Source organism: Theropithecus gelada, chromosome 1, assembly GCF_003255815.1.
Source record: "Theropithecus gelada isolate Dixy chromosome 1, Tgel_1.0, whole genome shotgun sequence".
Lineage (NCBI taxonomy): Eukaryota > Metazoa > Chordata > Mammalia > Primates > Cercopithecidae > Theropithecus > Theropithecus gelada.
Window position 1 is genome coordinate 191,405,445 of NC_037668.1, and position 27,048 is coordinate 191,432,492.

Genomic DNA, 27,048 nt, shown 5'->3' on the forward strand with positions numbered 1-27,048 from the left:
AACAGAAAGCCAAATCACGAGTGAACTCCCATTCACAATTGCTACAAAGAGAATAAAATACCTAGGAATACAACTTACAAGGGATGTGAAGGACCTCTTCAAGGACAACTACAAACCATTGCTCAAGGAAATAAGAGAGGACACAAACAAATGGAAAAACATTCCATGCTCACGGATAGAAAGAATCAATATTAAAAAAAAATGGCCATACTGCCCAAAGTAATTTATAGATTCAATGCTATCCCCATCAAGTACCATTGACATTCTTCTCAGAATTAGGAAAAACTACGTTAAATTTCATATGGAACCAAGACACAGCCTGTACAGCCAAGACAATTCTAAGCAAAAAGAACAAATCTGGAGGCATCATGCTACTTGACTTCAAACTATACTACAAGGCTACAGTAACCCATACAGCATGGTACTGGTATCAAAATAGATATATAGATCAATGGAACAGAACAGAGGCCTCAGAAATAACACCACACATCTACAAACATCTGATCTTTGACAAACCTGACAAAAACTAGCAATGCGGAAAGAATTCTCTATTTAATAAACGGTGTTGGGAAAACTGGCTAGCCATATGCAGAAAACTGAAACTAGACCCCTTTCTTAAACCTTATACAAAAATTAACTCAAGATGGATTAAAGACTTAAATGTAAGACCTAAAACCATAAAAAACCCTAGAAGAAAACTTAGGCAATACCATTCAGGACATAGGCATGCCCGGGCAAAGACTTCATGACTAAAACACCAAAAGCAATGGCAACAAAAGCTAAAATTGATGAATGGGATCTAATTAAATGAAAAAGCTTCAGCACAGCAGAAGAAACTATCATCAGTGAACAGGTAACCTACAGAATAGTAGAAAATGTTTGCAATCTATCCATATGATCAAGGGCTAATATCCAGAATCTACAATGAACTTAAATAAATTTATAAGAAAAAAACAACCCCATCAAAAAGTGGGCAAAGGATATGAACAGACACTTCTTAAATGAAGACATTTATGTGGCCAACAAACATATGAAAAAAAGCTCATTATCACTGGTCATTAGAGAAATGCAAATCAAAATCACAATGAGATATCATCTCATACCAGTTAGAATGGCAATCATTAAAAAGTCAGGAAACAACAGAGGCTGGAGAGGATGTGGAGAAATAGGAACGCTTTTACACTGTTGGTGAGAGTGTAAATTAGTTTGACCATTGTGGAACACAGTGTGGCGATTCCTCAGGGATCTAGAACTAGAAATATCATTTGACCCAGCCATCCCATTACTGGGTATATACCCAAAGGATTATAAATCATTCTACTATAAAGACACATGTACACGTATGTTTATTGCAGCACTATTCATAATAGTAAATACTTGGAACCAACCCAAATGCCCATCAATAATAGACTGGATAAAGAAAATGTGGTACCATATACACCATGGAATACTATGCAGCCATAAAAAAGAATAAGTTTGTGTTCTTTGCAGGGACATGGATGAAGGTGGAAACCATCATTCTCAGCAAACCAAACACTGCATGTTCTCACTCATAAGTGGGAGTTGAACAATAAGAACATATGGACATAGGGAGGGGAACATCACACGCCGAGGCCTGTCGGGGGGCGGGGGGCTAGGGGAGGGAGAGCATTAGGAGAAATACCTAACATAGATGACAGGTTGATCGGGTGCAGCAAACCACCATGGCACATGTATACTTACATAATAAACCTGCATGCTCTGCACACGTATCCCAGAACATAAAGTATAATTAAAAATATATATAATACATAGTCCAAATTTTAAAAAATATTTTTAAAATAAATTTTGCTGTGTATACTTGTGGTTTACAACATAATGTTATGGGATACATATTTATCGTAAAATGGTTACTACAGTGAAGCAGAGTAACATACCTATCATCTCACGTACTTTTCTTTTTGTTTGTGTAACAAAAGCATCTAAAATCTTCTTATTTAACAAAAATCCCTAATACAATACAATTTTATTAACTATAGTGCTCATGTTATACATTTGATCTCCAGATTTGTTTTATTCTATAAATCACTGTTGGTAGAGTGGGTAGGACTACCTTTATAAGGGAGATGGGCAACTTAGATTTGGACAGATGGGAAGGAGGAGTAGGGCAATTTAGATTCACATTATTTCTAGGAAGAAAGGATGAAGGGTTCTGGTTAAAGAAGAGGCTTTAAAGGTGCAGGAAGAGGAGTCTTCAGTTATAAAAATATTGTCAACTACACAACAATTAGTAACCAGCAGATACATCCCCATACTTCTGTAACATAAAATAATCCATTTAAGAATAACTACAAGTTTTTGTCTAGGACATTTAAGCCAGTTGAATCTAGTATAGAAATAGATTTCAAATATGAAAAAAAATCATAATTCAGGAGGTACCATAAACAGCATTTTATTTGAAGGTTCCCTGTGTTTTGTCTTCGCAGGTTAGTTTCTTTTCTTTCCTATTTTAGATAGTAAGCTTACTTTCCTTTTCCTCCTCAAAGAGTAATGTTTTTTAAAAAGAGTGACTATAATCAAACCCTTAGGCTTCACACCAATCCCTTTATTCTAAGTTTATACATTTTTATCATCCTCATAATCCCACCCTTTCTCTTCTGTATCCTAGTAATAGTGTGATGGCTTCAATTAGCCTTTTAATTGAAAGACTACAGGCTTCACAGAAACTACAAAGCTATTTCAAGGAAAGCTCTTATGGGACTAAGACCATGAAGAAATTTAAACCTCTCTTCAGGCACTCTGAAGAGCATTATAAATCACTCATTCTCTTCCCAGGACTCTAGCTTCACAAACCCTGACCTTTTCATTGTTACAGTCTCTGAAGAAAAATCTATATTTTAAAATCACATTGTATCGTCTCAGTTGAGCTATGATTCATAAAGTCTATCCTACTAATACATAAATTAAAAGGACCAAAAAAAAAAAAAACCCCAAAATAACCCTTCTGTATAACTATAATGACAATAAATGCTTTTGAAGTCTTGTGAGTAAAGGATAAGTATGAAGTTAGCCCCAAACATACATACATACACACACGCGCACACACACACCCCTGCCATATAAGTGAAACTTTTCAATTTTGGGTAGCTAAGATTTATTTATATGTGTGTGCATATATTTAGAGTTCTAAATAGATATAAACATAATTGTCCTTGGCAATAAAGCAGAATTGGACAACTCATCTAAAATAAATAATATGAAAAGATTTAAAGAGGAAAAAAACCTAAATCAAACTCTGACTCTAAGAGATTAATATTTATCAGTATGCAAATTTGGTACCTTCTTTATTCTAATGGAGTAACTGTGGGGATCAAATAACAATATGCAAAAAAAAAAATGCTTTCAAAACCACAGGGCTTTACAAATTTTTACTATTACTGTTATGATTATGTTGATCAACAGTAGGATGGTTCTCCAAGTCTTTCTTATAAGACCTGAAAGAATTCATTGTTCCCTAAGGAAGTTAATTTGCTTTGAGAATATGCTGCTGTTCCTAAGTGTCTGTTAAAACCACTTAATTCACTGCTCATTAGAATGTGCTGGCAAAGCAGGTGGTCCCAGGGGTTCAAAGGATTCTTTGGAAGCCCATATTTGGATCTGCATTAGAAGGTTGCCATAATTCAAAGCGGCTTACTAGGAAATCAAGGGAGAGATAGGAGACACACAGAGAATAGAAAAATCTGCTTGATTCTCCAAGGACTTCCTGATTCCTCAAAAGCACTGCTCCAAACTAAATCCTTTTGGATCCATCTGATCCAAGAGCACCTATCATCCCACAACAAAGGGCTCTTACTCTGGAGCCCATCCGATTCCAAAGACATGAGTGGAAGGAGCTCCACAGAAGTAGGAGGAGCACCCAGTCAGGGCTATGTAAAGAATAGGGGCTGGGTGGCTGGGTACAGTGGCTCACGCCTGTAATCCCAGCATATTGGGAGGCCGTGGCGGGCGAATTGCTCGAGTTCAGGGATTCAAGAGCAGCCTGGTTGACATAGTGAAACCTGTCTCTACTAAAAAGGCCAAAATTAGCCCGGAGTGGTGGTGCGTGCCTGTAATCCCAGCTAGTTGGAAGGCTGAGGTGGGAGGATTGCTTGAGCCTGGGAGGCTGAAGTTGCAATTAGCCAAGATGGCACCACTGCACTCCAGCCTGGGCAACAGAGCAAGACTCTGTCAAAAAAAAAAAGGAAGGAAGGAAGGAAGGAAGGAAGGAAGGAAGGAAGGAAGGAAGGAAGGAAGGAAGGAAGGAAGGCAGGCAGGCAGGCATAGTGGACTATAATTTGTTCAGTAAATGCTGACATTCAAACTAGGGCTCATTCAGACACACCAAGAAAGAGTAGAATTAAAAGTAGTCAAATGGCTAGAAAATTGTATTGAAAATAATATCAACTAAGTGAAAAATAATTCATCCTCATAATCACAAATATCCCCTATGTCTAGAAAACAATATAAATAATGTATGATTACATGTCATTTTAAGAGTCAGTAATTGTTTGCATTCTTCTTATGCAGCAGATAACTCATCATTAGTATCAAAACAATACTTTAAATGCTCTAGTTTTTATAATAAATCCAATCTTTTTTGATAAAAATATTTGGTAAAATAAGGGTTAAGTTTATTTTGTCCTCCTATAAACTATTATGCTATCAAATTATTAATCCAGATAAACAAAAGTATTGATCTCTCTATAATATATTCAATCTCTCCCATTAATAGCAGTATCCTCTTTTTTCAGAGAGCATTTACACCAAACAAAAAATTAGAAAAAGCAATATGCACAAATTAAATTGTACACCAAATATCACTTCCAATTATATTGTTGTGAATAATATTTTTGCTGATTACTATGACTAACTGGTCTTAGGTCTTACAAAGAGATATATCTCTAAAAGGAAACCACTAAATGTACTCCATTTGACGGGACAAACCAAACACTGTAACAGAAGGCCAGGTAAAATCTTCAGGTTTAAGGAGAAGACCCTTTTATATCTTTAGTATTGAAAGAGCTAATAACTGACACAGGATTTAACTGCTAAATTCTGCATTTATGTGTTATATGTCAGGAAAAAAAATTTAAACAACACTGAGAATCATAGAAAATTGGAACTGGAACAATCTTATCAGACACCACACCCTTACAAGTTTCCCTTATTCTTAGATCTACTGAGTGAAAGAATCAAAACCAGAACCAGATTTTCTGATGCCCAGTGCTTTAAACTGTACCAACCTGTCTCCCAGCTTACAGCAGATTTTTATATCACATGTTAAATAATAAAAATGCAAAATATATTTGGGGTGGTAATATATTCTTCCCTGTCTTATGGACATTCTTTTAAAATATATTATTGACCTAACCAATAGGAAAAACAGGGAGAGAAACAAGGAAGAACCAAATTTGCAGAAACTTTCATTTGTAGAAATCTATTAATTTGCAAACCTTTTCATCTGCAGAAACCTATGAATTCTACTAATACTTTCAGCTCAACTTCCCCCATATAAATTTATGACAACAGAAGAAGCTTTGAACCATTTCGATTTCCTCCTACTCTGAAAAAGATATTAAGAGGCAAAACTGGAATTGACAGGGCCATTAAAACATGACAGTGAATTTTTAACAGTCTTCTCTCTAACATGGCAGTTCAAATCATTTCTCCTTTCACCAGAGCCACAGAAAACTTCTCAACTACAAAGTCAGATTGTTGTATCCTTGAAAACAGAGTTGATTTCTAAACTTACTGTCACTGAAATTCTCTTAATTTCTGCTCAATTTAAGAGCATAGTATATTATATCCCTAGTGTACGCTCTACTGATGAAGAATTATCAAAAATAAATGAGGTAATATATGTGAAAGTACTCTGCAAATGTAAAATTATTTTAACATATAGAAAACACTGTATTTTTTTTTAAAGGCCTATGATTGTGTTGCTGATGTGAAGAAGACGCAGCTTTCTTAGTGGTTAATCATTAGATGCATTTCCTTTAAAATCAGGAGAAAGATAAGGTCTCTGCTATGATAGCTTTATTTGAACACTATACTAAAGGTGTGGTCAGTGCAATAAGACAAGAGACAAATAGAAATAGAATAAGGATTGGTAAAGGAAAAGTAAAACTGTCCTTATTTACATATAGCAAAGCAGCTGAGATAAGATCAAGGTGTTATTAATGTTTATTGAATTCTGCACGGGGTGTCCAGAATAGAAACTCAAAGGTGGATTGCTGAGTGTGAGGTTTAATGCTAGTTATTATTCTAGAACCAATGGTTCTGGAAACAATGTTGGAACAGTTAGACTACACAGTTAGGCTACCTTTAAGCCTTAGACTACCTTTAAATTGTGAGACTACCTTTAAGCCTTAAAGGTTATACGTAGGCAGCTTTTGGGAATATGGGATGGGGGTCATAAAATAAAAGACTGTGGTTCAAATTGGATACAAAAAACAAAGAAGAGTGGATGCGGAACCTTGAGAATAATGCTCCATTCTAAATTACTCATAAGTATGCTATGCTAAATTACTCATAGGTATGCTATCGTATTTGTGAGCTATCATCGAACTTAAGGTTTCCTGGCATGAGCACTGGATTACTAAATAATAGTAAATCAAGAGGGGAAGGAACCAGGTCAGTCACAAACCAAGTGGTCTACAGGGTAGGATGTATACATCTCTGCTCACATCCATTATCAAAGACTGTTGTGAAATTATTTTTATGTATATACAGCTCAGTACAGTATTAAAATCCTTAAAAACTTTTATTACTTTTATTTAATACTATGTCTAATGTAATTTTGTTTTCTACACCTTCACAAAATTTAGTGTGATTTAAGCTACTTGTCGATAATAAAGTATCTCAGATCTACATTTTACAATATTCTTCATTCAGAAAGAGTTTTAAAATGGTTTAGTCATGTTGTAAAACACATACTGATAATCTAAAATGGCCACATGAGCTCTGCAAATGTACTGATGAATATTTTCGAATGAATTCAAGGTTGCATTATTGTTTGCAACACCAAAGCAAAGTGTATCAACTATTTAAAAGTGCCCATCATTCAACTTTTATTTTTGTGTTTAGAAATGTTTCAGATTATTTCCCCTCTAAATATTACATAACAAAGCAAACACTATTTTTACTACAATGGAGCAAAATTTTAAGTCAGAAGTTGCAAGCACATTAGAACCATCTCTTTTAGCTTTATGAAGAAAGCATCTAGTATCAATCACAGGAAAGCTGAGGGAAAAGTTATTGACTGGCTGAAAATATACTATATGCTGGGGAAAAAAATGTTCCATATGCCATAAAATAGACCCTCCTAAATAAACCTGGAAATGATATAAATTTTCCTAACCTCTTTACACAAGCCAGTAATCAGTTTGCAGAATTTCAAATTAGTAGAAAAAATTTTTAAACAATTACTTTTGTCCTTCACAGGCATATAATGAACATACAACTTTTTTTGTGGCATCCAATGGTCTTTGGTACTTTTCAAAGTAGATGCTACATCGCTTTCCAAAGATCAGTATACTCTCAGATTATAAGTTACATATTTCTAGCTCTGAATGACACATTCATATAAAAATAGATTTCTGATCAGCATATATTTATAAGCCTCCAAAATGGTTAGATCAAAAAGTATGAGAGAGAGAAAAAGCAAGGAAAAAAGAGACAGGAGTGGGACGAGGCCAAAACCACCAACATGCAAGGACTTTAATGAAAGCTGTGCCATTTGCAGAATTAAATATTAATCCTACTTGGTTAGAATATGTAGGTGAGTGCTTTTATAAGTGTTCTTTTTAAAAAACAATAAATATAAAATGAAATAGATTTGTGAATATACTTTTGACTACCTACTGGCTAATATTTTCTACTCATTACAAAGGCTAAATTGGATTATTCAGGAACTGATAACCTAACTTACAAACTAGCCATGATGTTTGCCTTTCTCTCCATACTATTACCAAATTTTTGTGCAGTTCATTATTCATTAATCATCTCTTTAGAATGGTAGATATGAACAATGTGAGTATACCCACCACACTTCATTTTGCATTTCTGATAAAATTAGTAACTTGATGGCTATTCTATACTGACAGAGACAGAATCTTCTGTATCCAAGCAGAGGACATTTACTGAAAATCAGGAAACAGTTTTTTCCAGGCCCACTAATAATGAGGGAGAAAAAAGATTTCAAAATGGGATATAAAAACCATACAAAAATATATGATGTGATAGAACTCAGAATACATCAACAACATCCAATAACTTGCCAGTATTCAACAATAAGCACACTGATTCTTACGCTTGCCTGTTGTCAGAAAAATGGAGACAACTGCTGCATGATCTTGTCAGAAAGACAGAGTCATCTTTTTTTTTTTTTTTTTTAAGACGGAATCTCGCTCTGCCGCCCAGGCTGAAGTACAGTGGCCAGATCTCAGCTCACTGCAAGCTCCGCCTCCCGGGTTTACACCATTCTCCTGCCTCAGCCTCCCGAGTAGCTGGGACTACAGGCGCCCGCCACCTCGCCCGGCTAGTTTTTTGTATTTTTAGTAGAGAGGAGGTTTCACCGTGTTAGCCAGGATGGTCTGGATCTCCTGACCTCGTGATCCGCCCGTCTGGGCCTCCCAAAGTGCTGGGATTACAGGCTTGAGCCACCGCGCCCGGCCTCATCTGGGACTCTTTTGAGCTTTTACAACATAGCCTGAGAGGACCTTTTGTTCCTTTCCTGTTAGTAGGAGAGCCAAACGGAGGCTATGCTGTACCTCCTCCCTCATAATGAGGCACGAAACATGCAACCAAAAAGTCACCTTCTGGGATCAGTACTGAGGATCTCATAGCGTGTGTGCAAAGCAGAAAACATGGCATAGTGCAAATAAGAAATGAAGACAGAGTAAAAAAATCCTTAAATGGGTTTCTAAAATACAGCTCTGTAAAATAATTTAGAAAAAGTGGGGTAGAGGGTCCTACCTTGCAGATCTTATAGAGCGATTCCTGACCATCTCCTCCAGTATCTTTAAAGTAATCATGTGCGGGAAATGTACGATGAATATCTCGAGTAATAACACTCTCCTGGGCTGAGTCCTAAAAAAGAAAAAAAACCAGACCTGGTTATTAAATTTTTTTTCCAGTTATGGTAAAAAACTCAAACAGCAAACAAGTAAACAACAGAAAAACATAAAAACTTTCCTTCTATCCCAGACCCATAGTCCTATACCCAAGATAAGTGCTACCAATAGCTCCTTTGTATCTTTTCACCCATCCGTCTACATATATTTGTGTGTGTATGTATGTTTATATGGGGAGAAGGGGCAGGGATGGCAGGAAGTTGTATACATACATCTCCATAGAAGCAAACTAGACTGTTTCTTTCACTTAATGGGATAACATAGAGTGTTCCTTATCAAGACATGTACATATAGTTTATTCTCTGTAGGAGCAGTTACTTTTTAAAAATAAGGTATATCTAGATATAGATATATCATAATTTACTTAACATTTTCCTATTAGTGACCATATTCTTTGCTTTATTTATATAACAAACAATATCATAAGGAATATTTTATACATATGTCTTATGCACATGTTCAAGGAAAAATTCATTGAGGTTTAATTGCAAAGTCAAAAGTTACATGCATTTCCAATTTTGATGAACGTAATTTATAATTTTCATTTAAATTTCATTCCAATACATACTCCAAACACTAGTAGAGTATGCCTAATACCACAGATTATCTAATTTTTAAATCTGATAATCTGATAAGTAAAAATTCAGACCATGGTCATTTAAAAAGTAAAAATACTATGAATCTTTCCTAGGTTAATTACCCAACAAACTGATTCCACAAAACAGGAAGCTACAGGCTACTATATTAAGATGATCTCTTTTTTTTTTTTTTGAACTAGAGTCTCACACTGTTGCCCTGGCTGGAGTGCAATGGTGCGATTTTGACTCACTGCAACCTCTGCCTCCTGGGTTCAAGTGATTCTCCTGCCTCAGCTTCCCAAGTAGCTGGGATTACAGGCGCCCACCACCATGCCCAGCTATTTTTTTTTTTTTTTTTTTTGCATTTTTAGTAGAGATGGGGTTTCACCATGTTGGAACAGGCTGGTCTCGAGCTCCTGACCTCATGATTTGCCCACCTTGGCCTCCCAAAGTGCTGGGATTACAGGCGTGAAGGATGATATCTTCTTTAAAGATAAGCCTAGATATTTGTTGAAGACAAATTTAGAAACCAAAATCCCAAATTGAGTCAAATTCTAAGCCTTATAAAAATGATTAAACATTCTCTTGATTTTACTTTATTCCTGGAAATGTTTATCTTTTTAATGTCAAGAAAATAGTATGGGACTACTTTTAGCCACGCTGATGGTGAAAGTATTTTGTACAATTCACATCAGACTACTTATTGCAAATTAAAAGAATTGCTTAATGTCTTATTTCCATAAAGATTTGAAGAAATCTTCTCTTCAGTCTCAAGAAAAAAAAAAAGTTTAATATATGTTATTTTAATGAATGCCATTTCTTTTTCTCTTTATAGCTGTGAAATATACAAGAAGGGGTGGTTGATTAGCTCTAAGGTAAGCCATTACCTTTTCTTGCTGCCTTCATTTCAGTTGCTATTTCATGCTGGGTGGTAATTAGATCTCATATACAGAAAGAGAGGAAGCAAACCAAAAACTTCCAAATTTGCTAGCAAACAAATTTGCTTACAGATCGATCCAGAGGAAATTCTAATGGCTTACAAGAATGAAATGCTAAACGTGAATTAAAATAGAGCCTTAAAAAATCACCATAACTTAAGCAAAAGGATACAGAGAAAATTTACATTTGCCAAGGTAAATGTAGTTTCTAATGATAAAGAAAACTGCAGGGAGGGGTGAGGGTATAGAAAAAGGTAAATATAAAGGTATTGTATAAAGGGATATATTATGAAACATTTGTTTTATCTTGTCTAGAGTCTTGAGTACAAAAATCTGGTAACCAGGCAGACCAAAGTTTTCACTGCCAGGTTTTATCCAACAGAAGAGCCCTCTTTCCATAAGTTAATAGTTTCCACTTATAAACTACCTGAAAGATGAGGGATGAAAATGTTACTACTGCCATTGCTGAACTATTTCAGTGTACTGGGAACCATATGTGCCCAGTGGCCCGGAGGATAACTCTTTTGTACTTTTCAGGACATTAAGAGAGATAAATCATTGGACTGTATTCCCTAGAAACTGATTATGCATTTAGCATTATGCTATGTTTAAATGGCTCCGACAGTCTGATTCAGGGAAAGAAAAATTGGTAGGAAAAAAAAAATCTAGAGGGTAAATTTGCATAATACTGAGAATTTTTTTTCTATGCACACTTGACCTTCCATATTTAAGAAATAAAGGACAAAATCAAATGAAAATAAAATCACCTTGTCCTTACTTAATAAAATTTCCCGGCCAGGTACGGTGGCTCAGGCCTATAATCCCAGCACCTTGGTAGGCTGAGGCAGGCGGATTGCCTGAGCTCAGGACTTCGAGACCAGCTTGGCAACATGGTGAAACTCAGTCTCTACTAAAAAATACAAAAAATTATCCCAGCATAGCAGCACATGCCTGTAATCCCAGCTACTCAGGAGGCTGAGGCAGGAGAATCACTTGAACCTGGGAGGTGGAGGTTGCAGTGAGCCGAGATCGGATTACACGCCACTGGGTGACAGAGTGAGACTCTATCTCAAAAAAAATAATAATAATTAAAATAAAATTTCCCTTCCTAGGATTACTTTTAAATGTTTAATACATATGTGTTCCTAGAGTTTTCTTTCTATATAGTGCTCTCATTTGGCTAAGGGAATAATTTCTAGAACTTCACTTTAGACTAATTTCTAGAATAATTTCTAGAACTAGACTAAATAAGGTATGTTGCTACATTATTCACTGATCCATCTCATATAAGTGAAGGTCAGTAGATTATAACAGAGTCTCATAAACAGCCTAATAGGAATGAAATTGTGCACTGAACTTGTGAAAATCAAAAGAAAATAATTATGTTTTTGAAGCAAAAGCTAATGTCAACCCACCTTCCAATTACCCATAGCAGTTGAGAGTAGGAACAGTTTATATTTCAGGAATGCACATTTAATCATCCAAATTCACTCACTCACTCATTCAACAAATATTTGAGTCAAGAAAGTTACAAAACCTAACATTCTTCAAAAGGAAAACAAAACAATTTTTCTCTTCAATATTAATTCCTTTCTTTTTAGACTTATTCTGATTGTAATGGTCAATTTTTACAAGAAATATAATGAAGAAAGAGGAAGGACAAAAAGAGGCTCAATAATTCATCATCTAAATATCTGGAGCTAAGGGCTTTCTTGTGACATTTTATTTTTATATGGCTAAAAACATTTTATAGCACAACCAAAACTGATATAAATTCATTTTCTGAGAAGATTCCCATATATGCAGGGGCTCCCTAAGTTCCGCCAGTTTTCTCCAGAATGAGAAGAGGGAACAAGTCATTCCTTTAGGGGCAGCCACTTCACCAATATCTGGATGCATAAATTGCTCCAGAACTTACTTCTCAGCAGGTGTATCTCCCATTTTGCACCTCAAATACAATATTTTAATGGCCATGAAGCCAGATAAACTCATTGATTCTATTTCCACTTTCCTCATTTAATTCCTATAGGATCTCAGACAAGTTACTTAATCTTGCTAAACTTCAGTTTCCTCATCTGTAAAATGGGATGATAATATCAAATGCATAATGTTATTTAAAACAACATTATTTAGAATGTATGTGAAGTACTTAGCATATTGCCTAGTATAAACTGAGTACTTGTTAAATAAATAAAATTATTAATTAACAAGAAATATTTTTCCCATTTCCATAAGAATCATTATTCAACTGTTTAAAATTTTTGGTGAATATACATTTTAGACATCCTTCTGTATTTGTATACCTAAATAAACAACTCTTTTCTGTTACATTATGATTATGAAACCAATTCCTTTAGAGATTTACAACACAATGGATTCATGCACACACACTCAGTTTAATTTCCAATCATGTATTTTATGTGTCCTAAATTACCCTTTTTTCTATGAATCTATTCATAAAAGCAACAGTGAACAACTATTCAGATAAAGTACTGCTTTTATCAACTAATACACACTCTGGCCCCAGCTTTGCATATAACCCACACAATAAAGATGTACACAAATATGTCCAGAAGGATAGGAAGGATAGGGTACAGTAGAACCTAAATTTGCCAGAGCAATCACCATTTCCACCATTACTTTAGAATTTAGCTTCTAAAGATAAAAAAAAGTTGAAGTCATGTATGGAAAGGACAAAAACCACTATCACAACTATATACCTCCCTTCTGGACCATCACCACCAAGAATGTAACTCATATGCAAAGTCCTTGAGAGCATCCTTTCTCCTGCCTTAGTCAGGATGGTCCATAAACAAAAGCTGACTCAGATCACAAAGTAGAAAGATATTTGTAATAAAGTCTGAAAAATTGAGTTTTATCTCCCATACCCCACGCCCTTGACATTATCATCACAGAGAAACTAAATCTGCCTTTCAAGGATTCTCTTTAATTTCCAAACCATTAGGTAGTAAGAATAAACTTATTCTCAAAAAAAGACATTGATCTCTACTGGATAAAATCATAGTCCAGCAGAGAATACAATTCAGCTTGCTGAAGATCAGCCTAAAACCAACTCTATGAGATGTAAGCAGCTTGCTTAACTTTTGATCAATTTAAAGTAGGTTCAATTTAGTGCCTGTTATCAAGAGTATTACATGAACTGTTCTCCCAGTATAACTTATATACACTGACATATTTGCAATTCTCTTAACTCTTATTCAAAGAGAATCATCACTTACTTGCTCATTGTGAGAAAGAAATGAATGCAGCATTGAAGTGTCAACAAGCATTAGGAGGACAGCTTTGTATGACCACAGCCTATTATTTTTTATGAACCAATTTCTGGGCTGTCAACAACTAGAAAGGCATTTTAGTGAGGAAGACTGTTTTCAAACGTAACCTTAGCAGCGGCAGAGTGTAAAAGTAATATTCTGTCAAATGAACACTTTGTACCTTGATTTGCCATTATTTTAAAAATTGTGACGGCATCTTTTTTATTAATCCCTATTGTCAAATCCAAAGTGTAAACTGTATTTTCACTTTACATCTACCATAAAATCATTTCAACTTTATAAGTATTATACCATACCAATCTGTGAGTGCCATTAAACATGACAATATAGACTGTCCCTAGCACAATCAGTAGGCAGATAAATAATTCAAAGCGGAAAAACTCTTTGACCTCAGACTTTGCCTTCTATTCTTACTCCACAGGGAGCCTCCTTTAGTTCTATGTTGGATGGTAAAACATCACAAACTGGTCTGCTAACATGTTCCTGAAAGCAGATGGGTTTGCAGTGGTCGGTCTGATTTATTCATCTTGATGTTTGCCAAAAATCCAAAGAGGCAGAGATGAAAAGAGAAAATATAAAAGTGTATTCTAGTTTCAAACATGCTACTAAAATCATGAACTGAAACAACAACACAAAAGGGCTGGGTCATTGCCAGCCTTTGTTCCTTGAATATGGGGTGGGGGAAGTCTTAAGTGTGGTAATACAGAAGAAAAGGAAAAAAACCTCAATAAAATCATATTGTGAACGCACTGCTTCCCAGTCACTGCACAGAAACGCTGCCAAACACTTCAGAATCAAAGCCTGACACAAAGGCCAAAAATATAAGCCATATTCTAGCTTCAAGTTGAAATAAACCTCTCCAGGAAAAGAAGCTACAATGAGAACTAAAGGGAGGCGGGTAGAGAGGAGAGGAGGAAGCGTATTTCAAGAGCAGTCAATATTCATGATGTGTACTTTGTTCTAGAAGGAAGTGCTAGGATTCCAGGGGAAAATATTTGAATACAACAAAGCATTCTTTCAAGACTCTAAGACTAGGAAGAACTGAGGCCCATGGGCATAGCCTGAATTTCCCATAGATCTTAAGTAATCTAGGTCAGAGTTCCAGATTACTTTCTGACAAAAATGTGGGGTTACTTTTAGACTCCAGATACACCTACCCAATACTCCTGTGGTCATATTTGGATATGCCTTCGTTCTCAGGGTTGCTGACTGCTCATTGTTCCAACTGGGGAACTTGACATTCTTGGAATTCATATCAACAGGCAATAATGAAACCTGCAACTCCTTTTAGGATAAAGCACAATAGCTGAACTCCAGGCTGTTATTTTCCAAAGTTATAAATATTTCTAATTTCGCATTATCTTTAAAATTGTGATTTTTACAGCCAACAGACATATGAAAAAATGCTCATCATCACTGGCCATCAGAGAAATGCAAATCAAAACCACAATGAGATACCATCTCACACCAGTTAGAATGGCGATCATTAAAAAGTCAGGAAACAACAGGTGCTGGAGAGGATGTGGAGAAATAGGAACACTTTTACACTGTTGGTGGGATTGTAAACTAGTTCAACCATTATGGAAAACAGTATGGCGATTCCTCAAGGATCTAGAACTAGATGTACCATATGACCCAGCCATCCCATTACTGGGGATATACCCAAAGGATTATAAATTATGCTGCTATAAAGACACATGCACACGTATGTTTATTGCAGCACTATTCACAATAGCAAAGACTTGGAATCAACCCAAATGTCCATCAGTGACAGATTGGATTAAGAAAATGTGGCACATATACACCATGGAATACTATGCAGCCATAAAAAAGGATGAGTTTGCGTCCTTTGTAGGGACATGGATGCAGCTGGAAACCATCATTCTTAGCAAACTATCACAAGAACAGAAAACCAAACACCGCATGTTCTCACTCATAGGTGGGAACTGAACAATGAGATCACTTGGACTCAGGAAGGGGAACATCACACACCGGGGCCTATCATGGGGAGGGGGGAGGGGGGAGGGATTGCATTGGGAGTTATACCTGATGTAAATGACGAGTTGATGGGTGCAGCAGACCAACATGGCACAAGTATACATATGTAACAAACCTGCACGTTATGCACATGTACCCTACAACTTAAAGTATAATAATAATAAATAAATTTAAAAAAATAAAAAAATAAAAAATAAAAAAAATTGTGATTTTTATCAAAACAGCTCTTTGAACTCTTTTGAAATACATGCAAATTTTAAGAGCGAGCTCCATATTCATTATCCACTATATAAAAATCATATTCTTTTACTTCTCTGAAAAACTTTTAAGGAATGCCTCGATAAAACTAGGGTTTGATGAACATACCTATTTTAACCTAATTATTACAGTTTATAATTTTATAACTTTGACCATGTGTGCACCCATATATGGTCAAGGTTAATAATTGTTTTTATAAGCTGAATAATTTTTAGTAATTTTAGAAAACATTCTACCACTTCCAGCTGGGCGCGGTGGCTCACGCATGCAATCCCAGCACTTTGGGAGGCCAACGTGGGCGGATCACGAGGTCAGGAAATCGAGACCATCCTGGCTAACATGGTGAATCCCCGTCTCTACTAAAAATACAAAATAATAATAATAATAATAATTAGCCGGGCGTGGTGGCAGGCTACTGTAGTCCCAGCTACTCGGGAGGCTGAGGCAGGAGAACGGCGTGAACCTGGGAGGCAGAGCTTGCAGTGAGCCGAGATCACACCACTGTACTCCAGCCTGGGCAAGAGAGCAAGACTCTGTATCCAAAAAAAAAGAAAAAAAAAAAAAATTCTACCACTTCCTCAATCACTTTAGATGCTTCTCTTTGAAATTCTTCAAGCTGAATTACATTTTCTTAAATTGAATAATACAAAAAGCGACTGTAAGGCCACGTGCATTGGCTCAGGGCTATAATCCCAGCACTTTGGTAGGCTGAGATGGGTGGATAACTTGAGCCCAGGAGGCTGAGGTTCCAGTGATCTGAGATCATGCCACTGCACTCCAGCCTGGGCAACAGAGCAAGGCCCAGTCTCAAAACAAACACGCGCGCGCACACACACACACACACACACCCCTCACCCCACAAAAAGTGAACGTATATAAAAATTCAGCTTTCTGTTTCCTGAATAGTACAAACTCATTCATGTATTCAACAAATACTTTTCTTAGCACTTACTAAGAATCAGACACTTTTCTAGATGTAGAAGATGTAATCGTTAGCAAGAATAAGTCTCTGACCCTATGGAGCCTATAATCTGGTAGTAGGGAAGAAAGACATGAAGCATATAATGTTGATTGGTTAGTAAAAAGTAATATAAAAATAAAGCAAGATAGGCTGGGCATGGTGGCTCATGCCTGTAATCTGAGCACTTTGGGAGGCCGAGGTGGGTAGATAACAAGATCAGGAGCTGAAGACCAGCCTGGCCAAGATGGTGAAATCCTGTCTCTACTAAAAAAACCACAAAAATTAGCCAGGTGTGGTGGGAGGCTCCTGTAATCCCAACTACTCAGGAGGCTGAGGCAGGAGAATTGCTTACACTCAGCGGGGTGGAGGTAGTAGTGAGCCAAGACTGTACCAGTGCACTTAAGCCTGGGTGACAGAGTAAGACTCCGTCTCAAAAAAAAAAAAAAAAAAAAAAAGGCAAGATAAAGAGATAGTGAAGAAAGGGCTGTAGGGTGGTTTTGCCTCTCTGAGTGAGATTATTTAGAGAAAGAATATTACAGTCAGAAGGGAAAGCAATGCGCAAGGCCTTGAAGTGGGAATGGAATGGCAAAATACTTCTCTTGACATTTTCCAGCATTTTTCTGACCTGTATGTTTCCAGTGTCTTCAATGAATTGTCAAAAATGATTCCAATATTTTTCTGGATTAACTTACCTCAGAAATTTATAAGTATAATTCACATCATTTTTACAGGATCATTTAATTCATATATTTGAATAACATACTCCTATTTGCACGTCTATATGAAAACTTACCACTGAATATTTATTTAACATTTGTTATGTGCAAGACATTGTGATAGGATTTAGGGGCTCAAAAAAACACAGGGCATAGTCCATTATTTCCTTAAACTGCAAAAGGTTTATGATCAACTTGTAAAGACAAGATATAGGTATAAATATTGATGGAAAGAAATATATGCTAACAGCCAAAAAAATTATACGGTCAATGTTAGCTATGGGATATCTGTGAAGAATGTCTGCAAAAGTGGTCGAGTGGTGAAAGTGGCCTTCCACAGGAGATGGGGCCTGGGCTGGGCTCAACAAAGCCTACAGATCATGAATGAATATATTAACAGCAAATGTGTGAACAAACCCTCCAAAGCAGGAAAGCACTTGGCATGCCCAATAGATGTGACTCTAACTGACTGCAGAAGGGAATTCATAAAAGGACAAGTTGAGAGAGATCCAGAATATAGAAAGGTGATCTTCAATGAAAACACTTTAACTTAATCCTGTGGACAATATGGAGCCATTTCATCTGTCATAGTCTGTGTAGTCTCAGTTTTGTAAGCCATTGGTTCCAGTTTGGTTTCACCTGCTTTTACTATCTGAATGACATGGTGTGTAGTGAAAAATTAACCTTACTCAAAGAGAAGTTTGGCCTTTGCCATTGGTTAGTAATAGGTGACGTCTAGTCCATGGACTACCATGCCTGATCGGGGCGGCCTTTGCTTGCATGGGGGCCTTGGCCACTGAATAGTCTAACAATGTTATTTATGACTAAGGTTTCGGACCATGCCATTCAAGTTTTACCTACAGAGAGGCTGGAGGATAAAGGTCAGCCACATAGGTAATATGTGATTGAGCCTCAATAAAAACTCTGGGCAACAAGGCTTGGGTGAGCTTCCCTAGCTGGCAATACTCCAGGTGTATTATCAAACACTGATGCCAGAAAAGTAACATCCATTACTCATGGGGAGAGGACAAAGGAAGCTCTGTATTTGGTACTTCTCCTGGACTCAGCCCTTTGTGTTTCTTCCCTTGGCTGGCTTTAATCTCTATTCTGTAGTTGTAACACACTGTAACTATGAGTATAACAGCTTTCTGTCAGCTTCCATGAGCACATCTAATGAATTATGAACTTAAGGGTGGTTTTGATAACTCCCTGAATTTACAACTGGTGTCAGAAGTGAGGGCAGTGTGAATTGTGTTCTCCCTAACTTTCAGTTAGTTAGACTCTCACAAATTGGCCATCAACAAATTTGAATCTCACTATGGTATTCTCACCAGTAAATTTTCTCTATTTAGATATATATGTATCATTGTTTGCCTTTTCCTCTGTCATTAACAAAATATTATTCATAATAAAATAGTTCCTCAAGACCGTGTTAATTTTGAAAACTTTTTAAAAATAACCTTTAATTTAGAACTTCCAAAGCTAAATATATTAGAACCCCTGTTGACCATTTTACCACTTGTTCACTGAGGCTGTGAAAAATCTGTATCTAATCAGTGAAAGGAAGAATACTAAGTGAAAAGTTGATCACATAACTATTAAAATGATCTTGGAATTCCTTTTCATAAAGTATCACCTGAAACTTCAAAGAAGAGTGAGTGCATTCCAGTCTCTTATCCATTTCAAAAAAATTGAATAATAACTACATACCTACCAAAATTTCGGCAATGTATATATTTTTAAAATCCTTCAGGATCAACAGTTATTCTATTTTGGGATACAGATTTTGAAAAAGACAATTAATTTTTATACCAGTTCAGGTTATATAATTGCCATTTTGTTCCTTTTTATAACAGCACGTTTCTATTAACATAAGGCTTTAGTCACCTAAAAGTAGAAGATGCATGGATCACAACAACATCAATACAAAAGAACAGGAATGCCTAAGAACAGAAGGATTTGTTCCCGAGAGACTATAATAGTTCTAGTTCTCATTTATAAAGGTCACTTCAGTAAATTAAATATCCTCATTCCATCTAGTAACTGTATGATGGGGCATTTTTTGTCTTACAAAGCCTGGTTAATATTACAACTTTCTTTTCTGATACTCTACTTTCTTCATTTTTCTCTATTTGAGAGGGTCAGTTGCTGTTTCTGCTACAGATTTGGTGATTATACTTCCTTCAGAAGTAGGCAAAATATTTTGGAGATAGGGCAAAGTTGAAACTTGATTAATCCCTTTTAGAATAAAGCCAAATCATAAGTAGCAGTCTAGAGATTTTTCTTCTACATTTTTTCTCTATATATCGATTCCGAAACGAGGATTACCAATCTAAGAATTAAAAGACTCAGGTAAATGTACGTCCTAGCTCCTGGACACAGTATATTCCTTTTTAGTTTCTTTGCTGGCTCCTTCTCTGCTTACTTCCTGTCTTCTGCTTTGCTTACTCTCCACACTTTCAAGGGAAGTCTTACCCATTTCTGTGACTTCAACTATCATTTATTTTCTCTCTCCTGGATCTTTATTAAAGTAGGGGTCATATCTTATGGATTATTAGAATCACCTGAGATGCTTTTTCAGAACATAGTACCTCCAGGCAGTTTGTATTTTTAACAAGCATCTATGTAGCCACCAGCAAAAGGCCACAAACTGTTACTTGAGAACTACTGGTCTAACAGAACTTCATTCCACATTTAAAACTGAAGTATAAAACTCAATTCAGAATTATCCACATAGTCAAGTATCCTTTTTATTCTCAACCGCAATAGAGTGAACTTCCACTCCCATCTCTGAGCTGACATACAAAGAATTATTGTGGAAGTCTTCTCTCCTTTTTCCTCACTTAATCAATTGGTCCTCTGGGCTTTCACTCTGCTATTTTAATTAACTAGTGTCCATGTATGAATACCCCCACTTGATTGCCACCTCTAGGTCGACCATGATCAATTCTTATTTGTTTCCCTGGTGCCTGAGACTTTAGTAGGCACTAGGCAAATGAGTACTGAATAAATCAGAATTAGGGAAGCAGGTGGGGTAACCATCTATTCCTCAAGATGGAAACAGGCTCAAGTTTTTAAATTTTTGCTTTGAAATTTAAGTTCTCTCCCAACATCATTTTGTCAACAGGAGTAGCAAAAGGTAATAATTTGTGCCATAACCAAAGAAAATGACAAGGATTCATAGACTTCCAAACCAAAATTTCACAGCAAAATGCATACCAAAATGTCATTTCTAATATCAAAGATAATATACAAAAATAATTTTACATATTATATAAACTATGGACAAAACAAAATGGATCTCTATCTTAAAATAGAAATGTAAAAAACTACTATTATTTGATTCATCCAAAATAATTTTTAAAAAACTGTTTGAGGTTTGCTCATTGAGTTTTACTTCATTTTATATGAAAAGAAGGAAAAAAGATAAAGATACATTCAATCCCTGCATTCTTTTAAAATCGGTCTTATTAAAATGACAGATGAATTACATAATGTGTATGAAACACTGTTAGAAGCAAATTATAATAGATTTTTTTCTTAAATCTCAGGTATCTGTCTTAGTTTACATGTTATCTTTTTCACAGAATAAATAGCTTGAAGCAGTAGATTGATATCAAGGTTAGGTAAGGATCAGAAAATTCCCATTCAGTGTACCTCTGGATTATAGTGCGTAATAGGCTCAGGTTCTTTGCTGTTCTTAATACCATATGAGACAGAAACAGTTTATGGTTAAGGTCCTTCTCGCTTTTAAAATTCCCTTCTACCACTTTAATCAATATACATATTTGCTTTTGATCTGTATGCCATGAGGAATAATGATTTTTATGTAACTTTTTCCTAAGTGACTCTCATGCAGCTAAGAGAACATTTTTAAAGTCTGAATTTGTAATAAAAAGAAAGAAAATCCAACTGCTGTTAAAATTAAGAAACTGTAAAAGTAACTTCACTTATTCCTTAAGTATTAAGTTGCCATTTGTGGAAGGTATTTTGACTTGATTCAGTGGCTATAGGGCTAAAAGAAGGTTTCTTTCCAGGAATTTGTCTGGCCTTGCCTTTTTATTTAGACCCAGTTCTACAAATAAAAACTCTTTCATTTTCCCAAAGTTTTAAGTGGTTGCTAACAAATTACATATACAAGACTGTTCTTACTTTGCATAGTGATTAGTTATAAGTGTTAAGGTAATTAGGCATAAATGTTAAGTAGTTCACAATAAGAAAATATTATTAGTGTTAAGGTAATTCAGTATGAGTGTTAACGTTAAGTAGTTCACAATATGAAAATATTATGAAAAATAGATATTATTCAATATATTGTCTAAGCAGACAAACTAACCATTGTTTGGGCCAGCTAGACCTTGTGTGCTTTTTGGCACTACCATCTATTAATAGGTCAGGATATTATCACTTTATGCCTCAACTATTTCAAATAATCAATTCCCTAAACTTTCTGCCCTTCGATCAGTCTACACAGTACCTTTAAATTAATCTACCTGAAGCACTATTTTGTTCCCATATACCATTCAAATCCATCTATAATATTGACCCGTTACCCTCAAATAGAAAAAAAAGAATTATTCCATTCTATCTGAATCACATTCCATTCTGCAAAGTTGTGCTTTTCTTTAAGCTTCAAGGCTTTTGTGTAATTTCCTCTGCCTGAATGATCCTACATCCCACATGTTCCCCTACTGAAATCCTGCTCATCTATATAGGCTCATCAGATTCCTTCCATAGTGCTTTCATAATGATTCCAGGTAAAAACACCTTTTTCCCTTATGTTACTATAATACCAAGTTGTATACACTTATATAACATGTACTCACATATTGCCTTGGGCTAAGACATATCTTACTTCCACTAACTGAAAGATAAGCTCCTGGCCACTATAGGCAGCACCTTATAGTAACACATCTAGTACCCTAAATGTAGTAGGGGCTGAACAAATATTTGTTGAATAATTATTATTATAAATGATCCATATGATAGAAAGAAGAAAATGGTGAACCAAGGCAGAAAGGCAGAGGATGAAGAAAAAGGTTATATCACTGCTTAAGTGGAAGGTGAGTCATGCCTCACACTGAGGCACATATGAAAGCTAGGATGGGGCAAATTTTTCTTTGTTGGGCACTCACATCTGCCCTGTGAAATGCTTTGAGCTGTCTACCTAGGAAGAGAGTTTATAAAATCCATTATAAGGCAGAATGTTATCCAATGGAACTACTGCCATAATCAATGCCATGATTCACGACATTTTTACCCACGTGAAACAAATGACCTCATTGTTCAAAATCACACCTTCCTAAGGGTTGCTTGAAGGTAACTCTGGAGCAAGTCATCACATTGTAGTTCTCAATACTATCTTCCTGATGAGTAGGAAAGAAGAACCAAAGAAGTTTTTGCATAGGTTTATAAAACACACATTTTGCTTAAATCTTTATTCAACTCAGCCTCAGCTAAAATGCTTTATGAAGAGGATGTTATGCTCCAATTATCCAAGTAGCCACTAGAAATAGCTCTCTTCCAAGTTAGTATTTCCTGCTAATCATGGCTGTGATATTATATTCAAGATCATAATGTAAGTGATACAGCCCTGAAATAAAACTGGAGTAGTCTAAACCAGATAATTTTTCACAAATGCAGCAAATATGAGAGCCACAGAGAGCACAAAGGAGTGGTGGCTGATTTTGAGTCTTTAGACAACAAAGATGCAGCATTGTGATCCTGAGTATCAGCCCAGAGGACACCTCTGCTTTTGCCACCAAAGGAATGTCTGTAACCCAACAGTTAGGGAGAGATGGAGATGAGATTGGGCTAAGTGGGGCAAAAGAGTGATCTGGCCCTACCCTCTGAGAGCAGGTATTGCAACACCACAGGACCACTGCCCATAGAGAATGAAGGAAACTTTGGCAAAGTGATGGGGGGAAAAGATGACATAAGTTGGGGGCACAATATTTCATAAAAAGAATTCTTAACTTGTTAGCTCTTTGTTTGTATTTTACTAAAGGATTTCAGTAGGGCAACTACAAGAATTAATGCCCCTATGAAGAAAATTTAGGGGTGGCAGTTAAAATATAAAATGCCCAGTTAAAACACATGGAATTTAATACTGCATTGAACATACTGATATTAAAAATTAGTCGTTAATTATCTGAAACCAAAATGTAAGTGGGTGTTCTGTATTTTTATTTGCTACATACGGCAGTCCTACCCAGACTACTAATATCATAGTGTTTGGAAAAGCAACTCCCCAGTATCTGCATAAATGGTTTTATTCTTGATTAAACAAGTTTTAATATTTATGTATGAAAGTTACCATATTTGACATAAACTAGTCACATTTTACTTCACAAGCTAGCTATGTTACATTTATTTAATTAAGATGCAAAAATACTAGTTAAAAGCTACAGATACTGCTATGAATAGAATCAGAAAAATCTGATCTCAGCTATAAAAGACTGAGAGGAAAATGAGGACTTTGAGATAACAACGGACAGACATCATCATTAATGAGAATACCAAGCCTGTGAGGCACAGAAAAACTGAATTTTGGCCTGGAAAACAAGATCAAATTAAGATATACCAGACTGGTCTGAGGTCTCCAAAGACACGAAGGCAGAGAACAGATGAAGATTCTCGCTAGTGAATAAACGACAAAGATGCTAAAAATGTCTGCTTTGTCAATATTGTCTCTCCTCTGATCAAATGCCAAATAAAGACCAACCAATTAACATCTGAAAAAATGTTCTGGTCACAGAAGAAAGTAGCTTTAAAATTGGCATAATGAAATAAACCCATGGTATGCTTTATCAATGGACAATTTATTTCTCTAGTATTGTCATTGCAAGTATTGATGTGAAGTGGTATCAGGGCACAATCTGAAAGACAGTGGGTGTGGCAGGCTGGGGACAAGCACCATTATATATGACTATGAATTCAGGAAAAATCAAAATTTATGAGTTGCATATTTTAAATGAATTATTTTTGAATTAAAAAATGTCTAAGATAATAAATATTAACATCTACACTTAGCCATTCGTAATTATTTTTCTGAAGGGTTTTACATTTTTGTTGAAATTTCATAAACTAGTAGGTACTATATAAGGGGTCTTCAAAATGTTGATGGAAAGTATACATTATTAAATACAGTGCATGAATTTCAAAAACATTTGCACCAAAACAAATTCTCCCTAACTTGTTATAACATGTCTGAATAGGATCTAGTTTGAGGCGCTAAAAAGAGTAAGACATAAATTTGAAAAGAGTCCCTTTCAGTGCAACATTAATTCCACCAAAATTGAAAGACAAACATCAAATTCAGGGTGAAGATTGAGTGGAAGAATGGTGAAATCAATGATGCTTTATGAAAAGTTTATGAGGACAATGCCCCCAAAGAAATAATCAATTTACAAATAGAAAATTCACTTTAAGAAGGAATGAGATGATGTTAAAGATGAAGCCTGCAGTGGCAGGCCATCCATATAAATCTGCAAGAACAAAATTATCTTGTTTGTGCTCTTATTGAAAGGGCCCAACAATTAGTTGCAGAAACAAAAGCCAACATTACAGACATCTCAATTGGTTCAGCTTATATAAATCTGACTAAAAATTAAAGTTGAGTAAATATTCCATGTGATGGGTGCAAAACTTTTGCACCAATCTGGTCACAAAACTTTTGTGACCAGATCAGCTTCAGACAAGAACAGAGTTTTCAATTAAATTTTGAACAAGTGGGATCAAGATCTGAAGCATTTCTTCAAAGAACTGTAATAGGAAATTAAAAAAAAAAAAAAAAGGCCTTTACAGTATAATCCTGAAGACAAAGCATAATCAAAGCAATAGCTACCAAGAGGAGGAAGTGGTCCAGTAAAAGCAAAAATAAACCAGTCAAGAGCAAAGGTCATAGCAACAGTTGTTTGAGATGCTCAAGCCATTTTGCTTGTTGACTTTCTGGGAGAGACAAAGAATAACATCTGCTTATGAGAGTGTTTTGAGACACTAGTCAAAGATCTAGCAGAAAAATGCCTAGGAAAGCTTCATCAGAGGGTCCCTCCTCACCGTGACAATGTTCCTGCTCATTCCTCCCATCAAACAAGGTCAGTTTTATAAGAGGAGTTTTGTTTGTTTGTTTTGTTTTGAGACAGGGTCTCACTCTGTTGCCCATGCTGGAGTGCAGTGGTGTGATCTCAGCTCTCTGCAACCTCTGCTTCCCAGGTTCAAGCGATTCTCCTGCCTCAGCATCCTGAATAGCTGGGATTACAGGCATGTGTTACCACGCCCAGCGAATTTTTCTATTTTTAGTAGAGACAGGGTTTCACCATGTTGGCCAGGCTGGTGAAACCCTGACCTCAAGTGATCTGCCTGCCTCAGCCTCCCAAGGTGCTAGGATTACAGGTGTGAGCCACTGAACTCACCCTAATTTTATAAGAGTTTTGATGAAACATTATTAAGCACCCACTTTACAGTCCTCGTGTGGCTACTTGTGACTTCTTTCTGTTTTCTACTCTTAAAGTAAAGAACACCCATTTTTCTTAGGTAATAATCTTACAAAGATGGTACTGACATGGTAAATTCCCAGATTCCTCAGTTTTTCAGGGATGGACTAAACGACTGTTATCATCACTTACAAAAGTGTCTGGAGAGAAGGCGGTGGAGCAAGATGGCTGAATAGCATCCTCTAATAATGATCCCCTTCACAGGAACACCAAATCGAACAACTATCCACACAATGAAGCACCTTCATGAGAATCAAAAATCAGGTACACAATCACAGTGTCTGGGTTTAACATCATATCAAGGAAAGAGGCACTGAAGAGGGCAGAAAAACAGTCTTGAATTGCCAACACCATCACCTCTACCCCCTAGCATTAGCTGCATGGCACAGGGAGAGAATATGTGTGACAGGCAGAAGGAGAGGACAGTGATTGTGGGACTTTGCATTGGAACTCCATGCTATCTGTCACAGCAAAGAAACACATGGCAGAATTCAGCCAGTGCCAATGGAGGGAGCATTTAGACCAGCCACAGCCAGAGGGGGTCATCCTTCCCAGTGGTTGGTATCTGAGTTCCAGCTAGGCCGACTGTGGACTAAAGTGCTTTGGGGTCGTAAATAAACATGAAATGCAGTCTAGGCCACAAGGACTGCAATTCTTGG

At 36.2% G+C, this 27,048-nt stretch overlaps 1 protein-coding gene across 1 annotated transcript in view; it reads right to left on the reverse strand.

Moving 5' to 3' along the window:
- RABGAP1L (RAB GTPase activating protein 1 like) overlaps positions 1 to 27,048 on the reverse strand; it is an 802,566-nt gene that overhangs the window by 353,248 nt on the left and 422,270 nt on the right. The window contains exon 14 of the mRNA XM_025368997.1: positions 8,995 to 9,108. Within this exon, the coding sequence (XP_025224782.1) occupies positions 8,995 to 9,108 (114 nt within the window). The remainder of the gene's footprint in view (positions 1 to 8,994; positions 9,109 to 27,048) is intronic.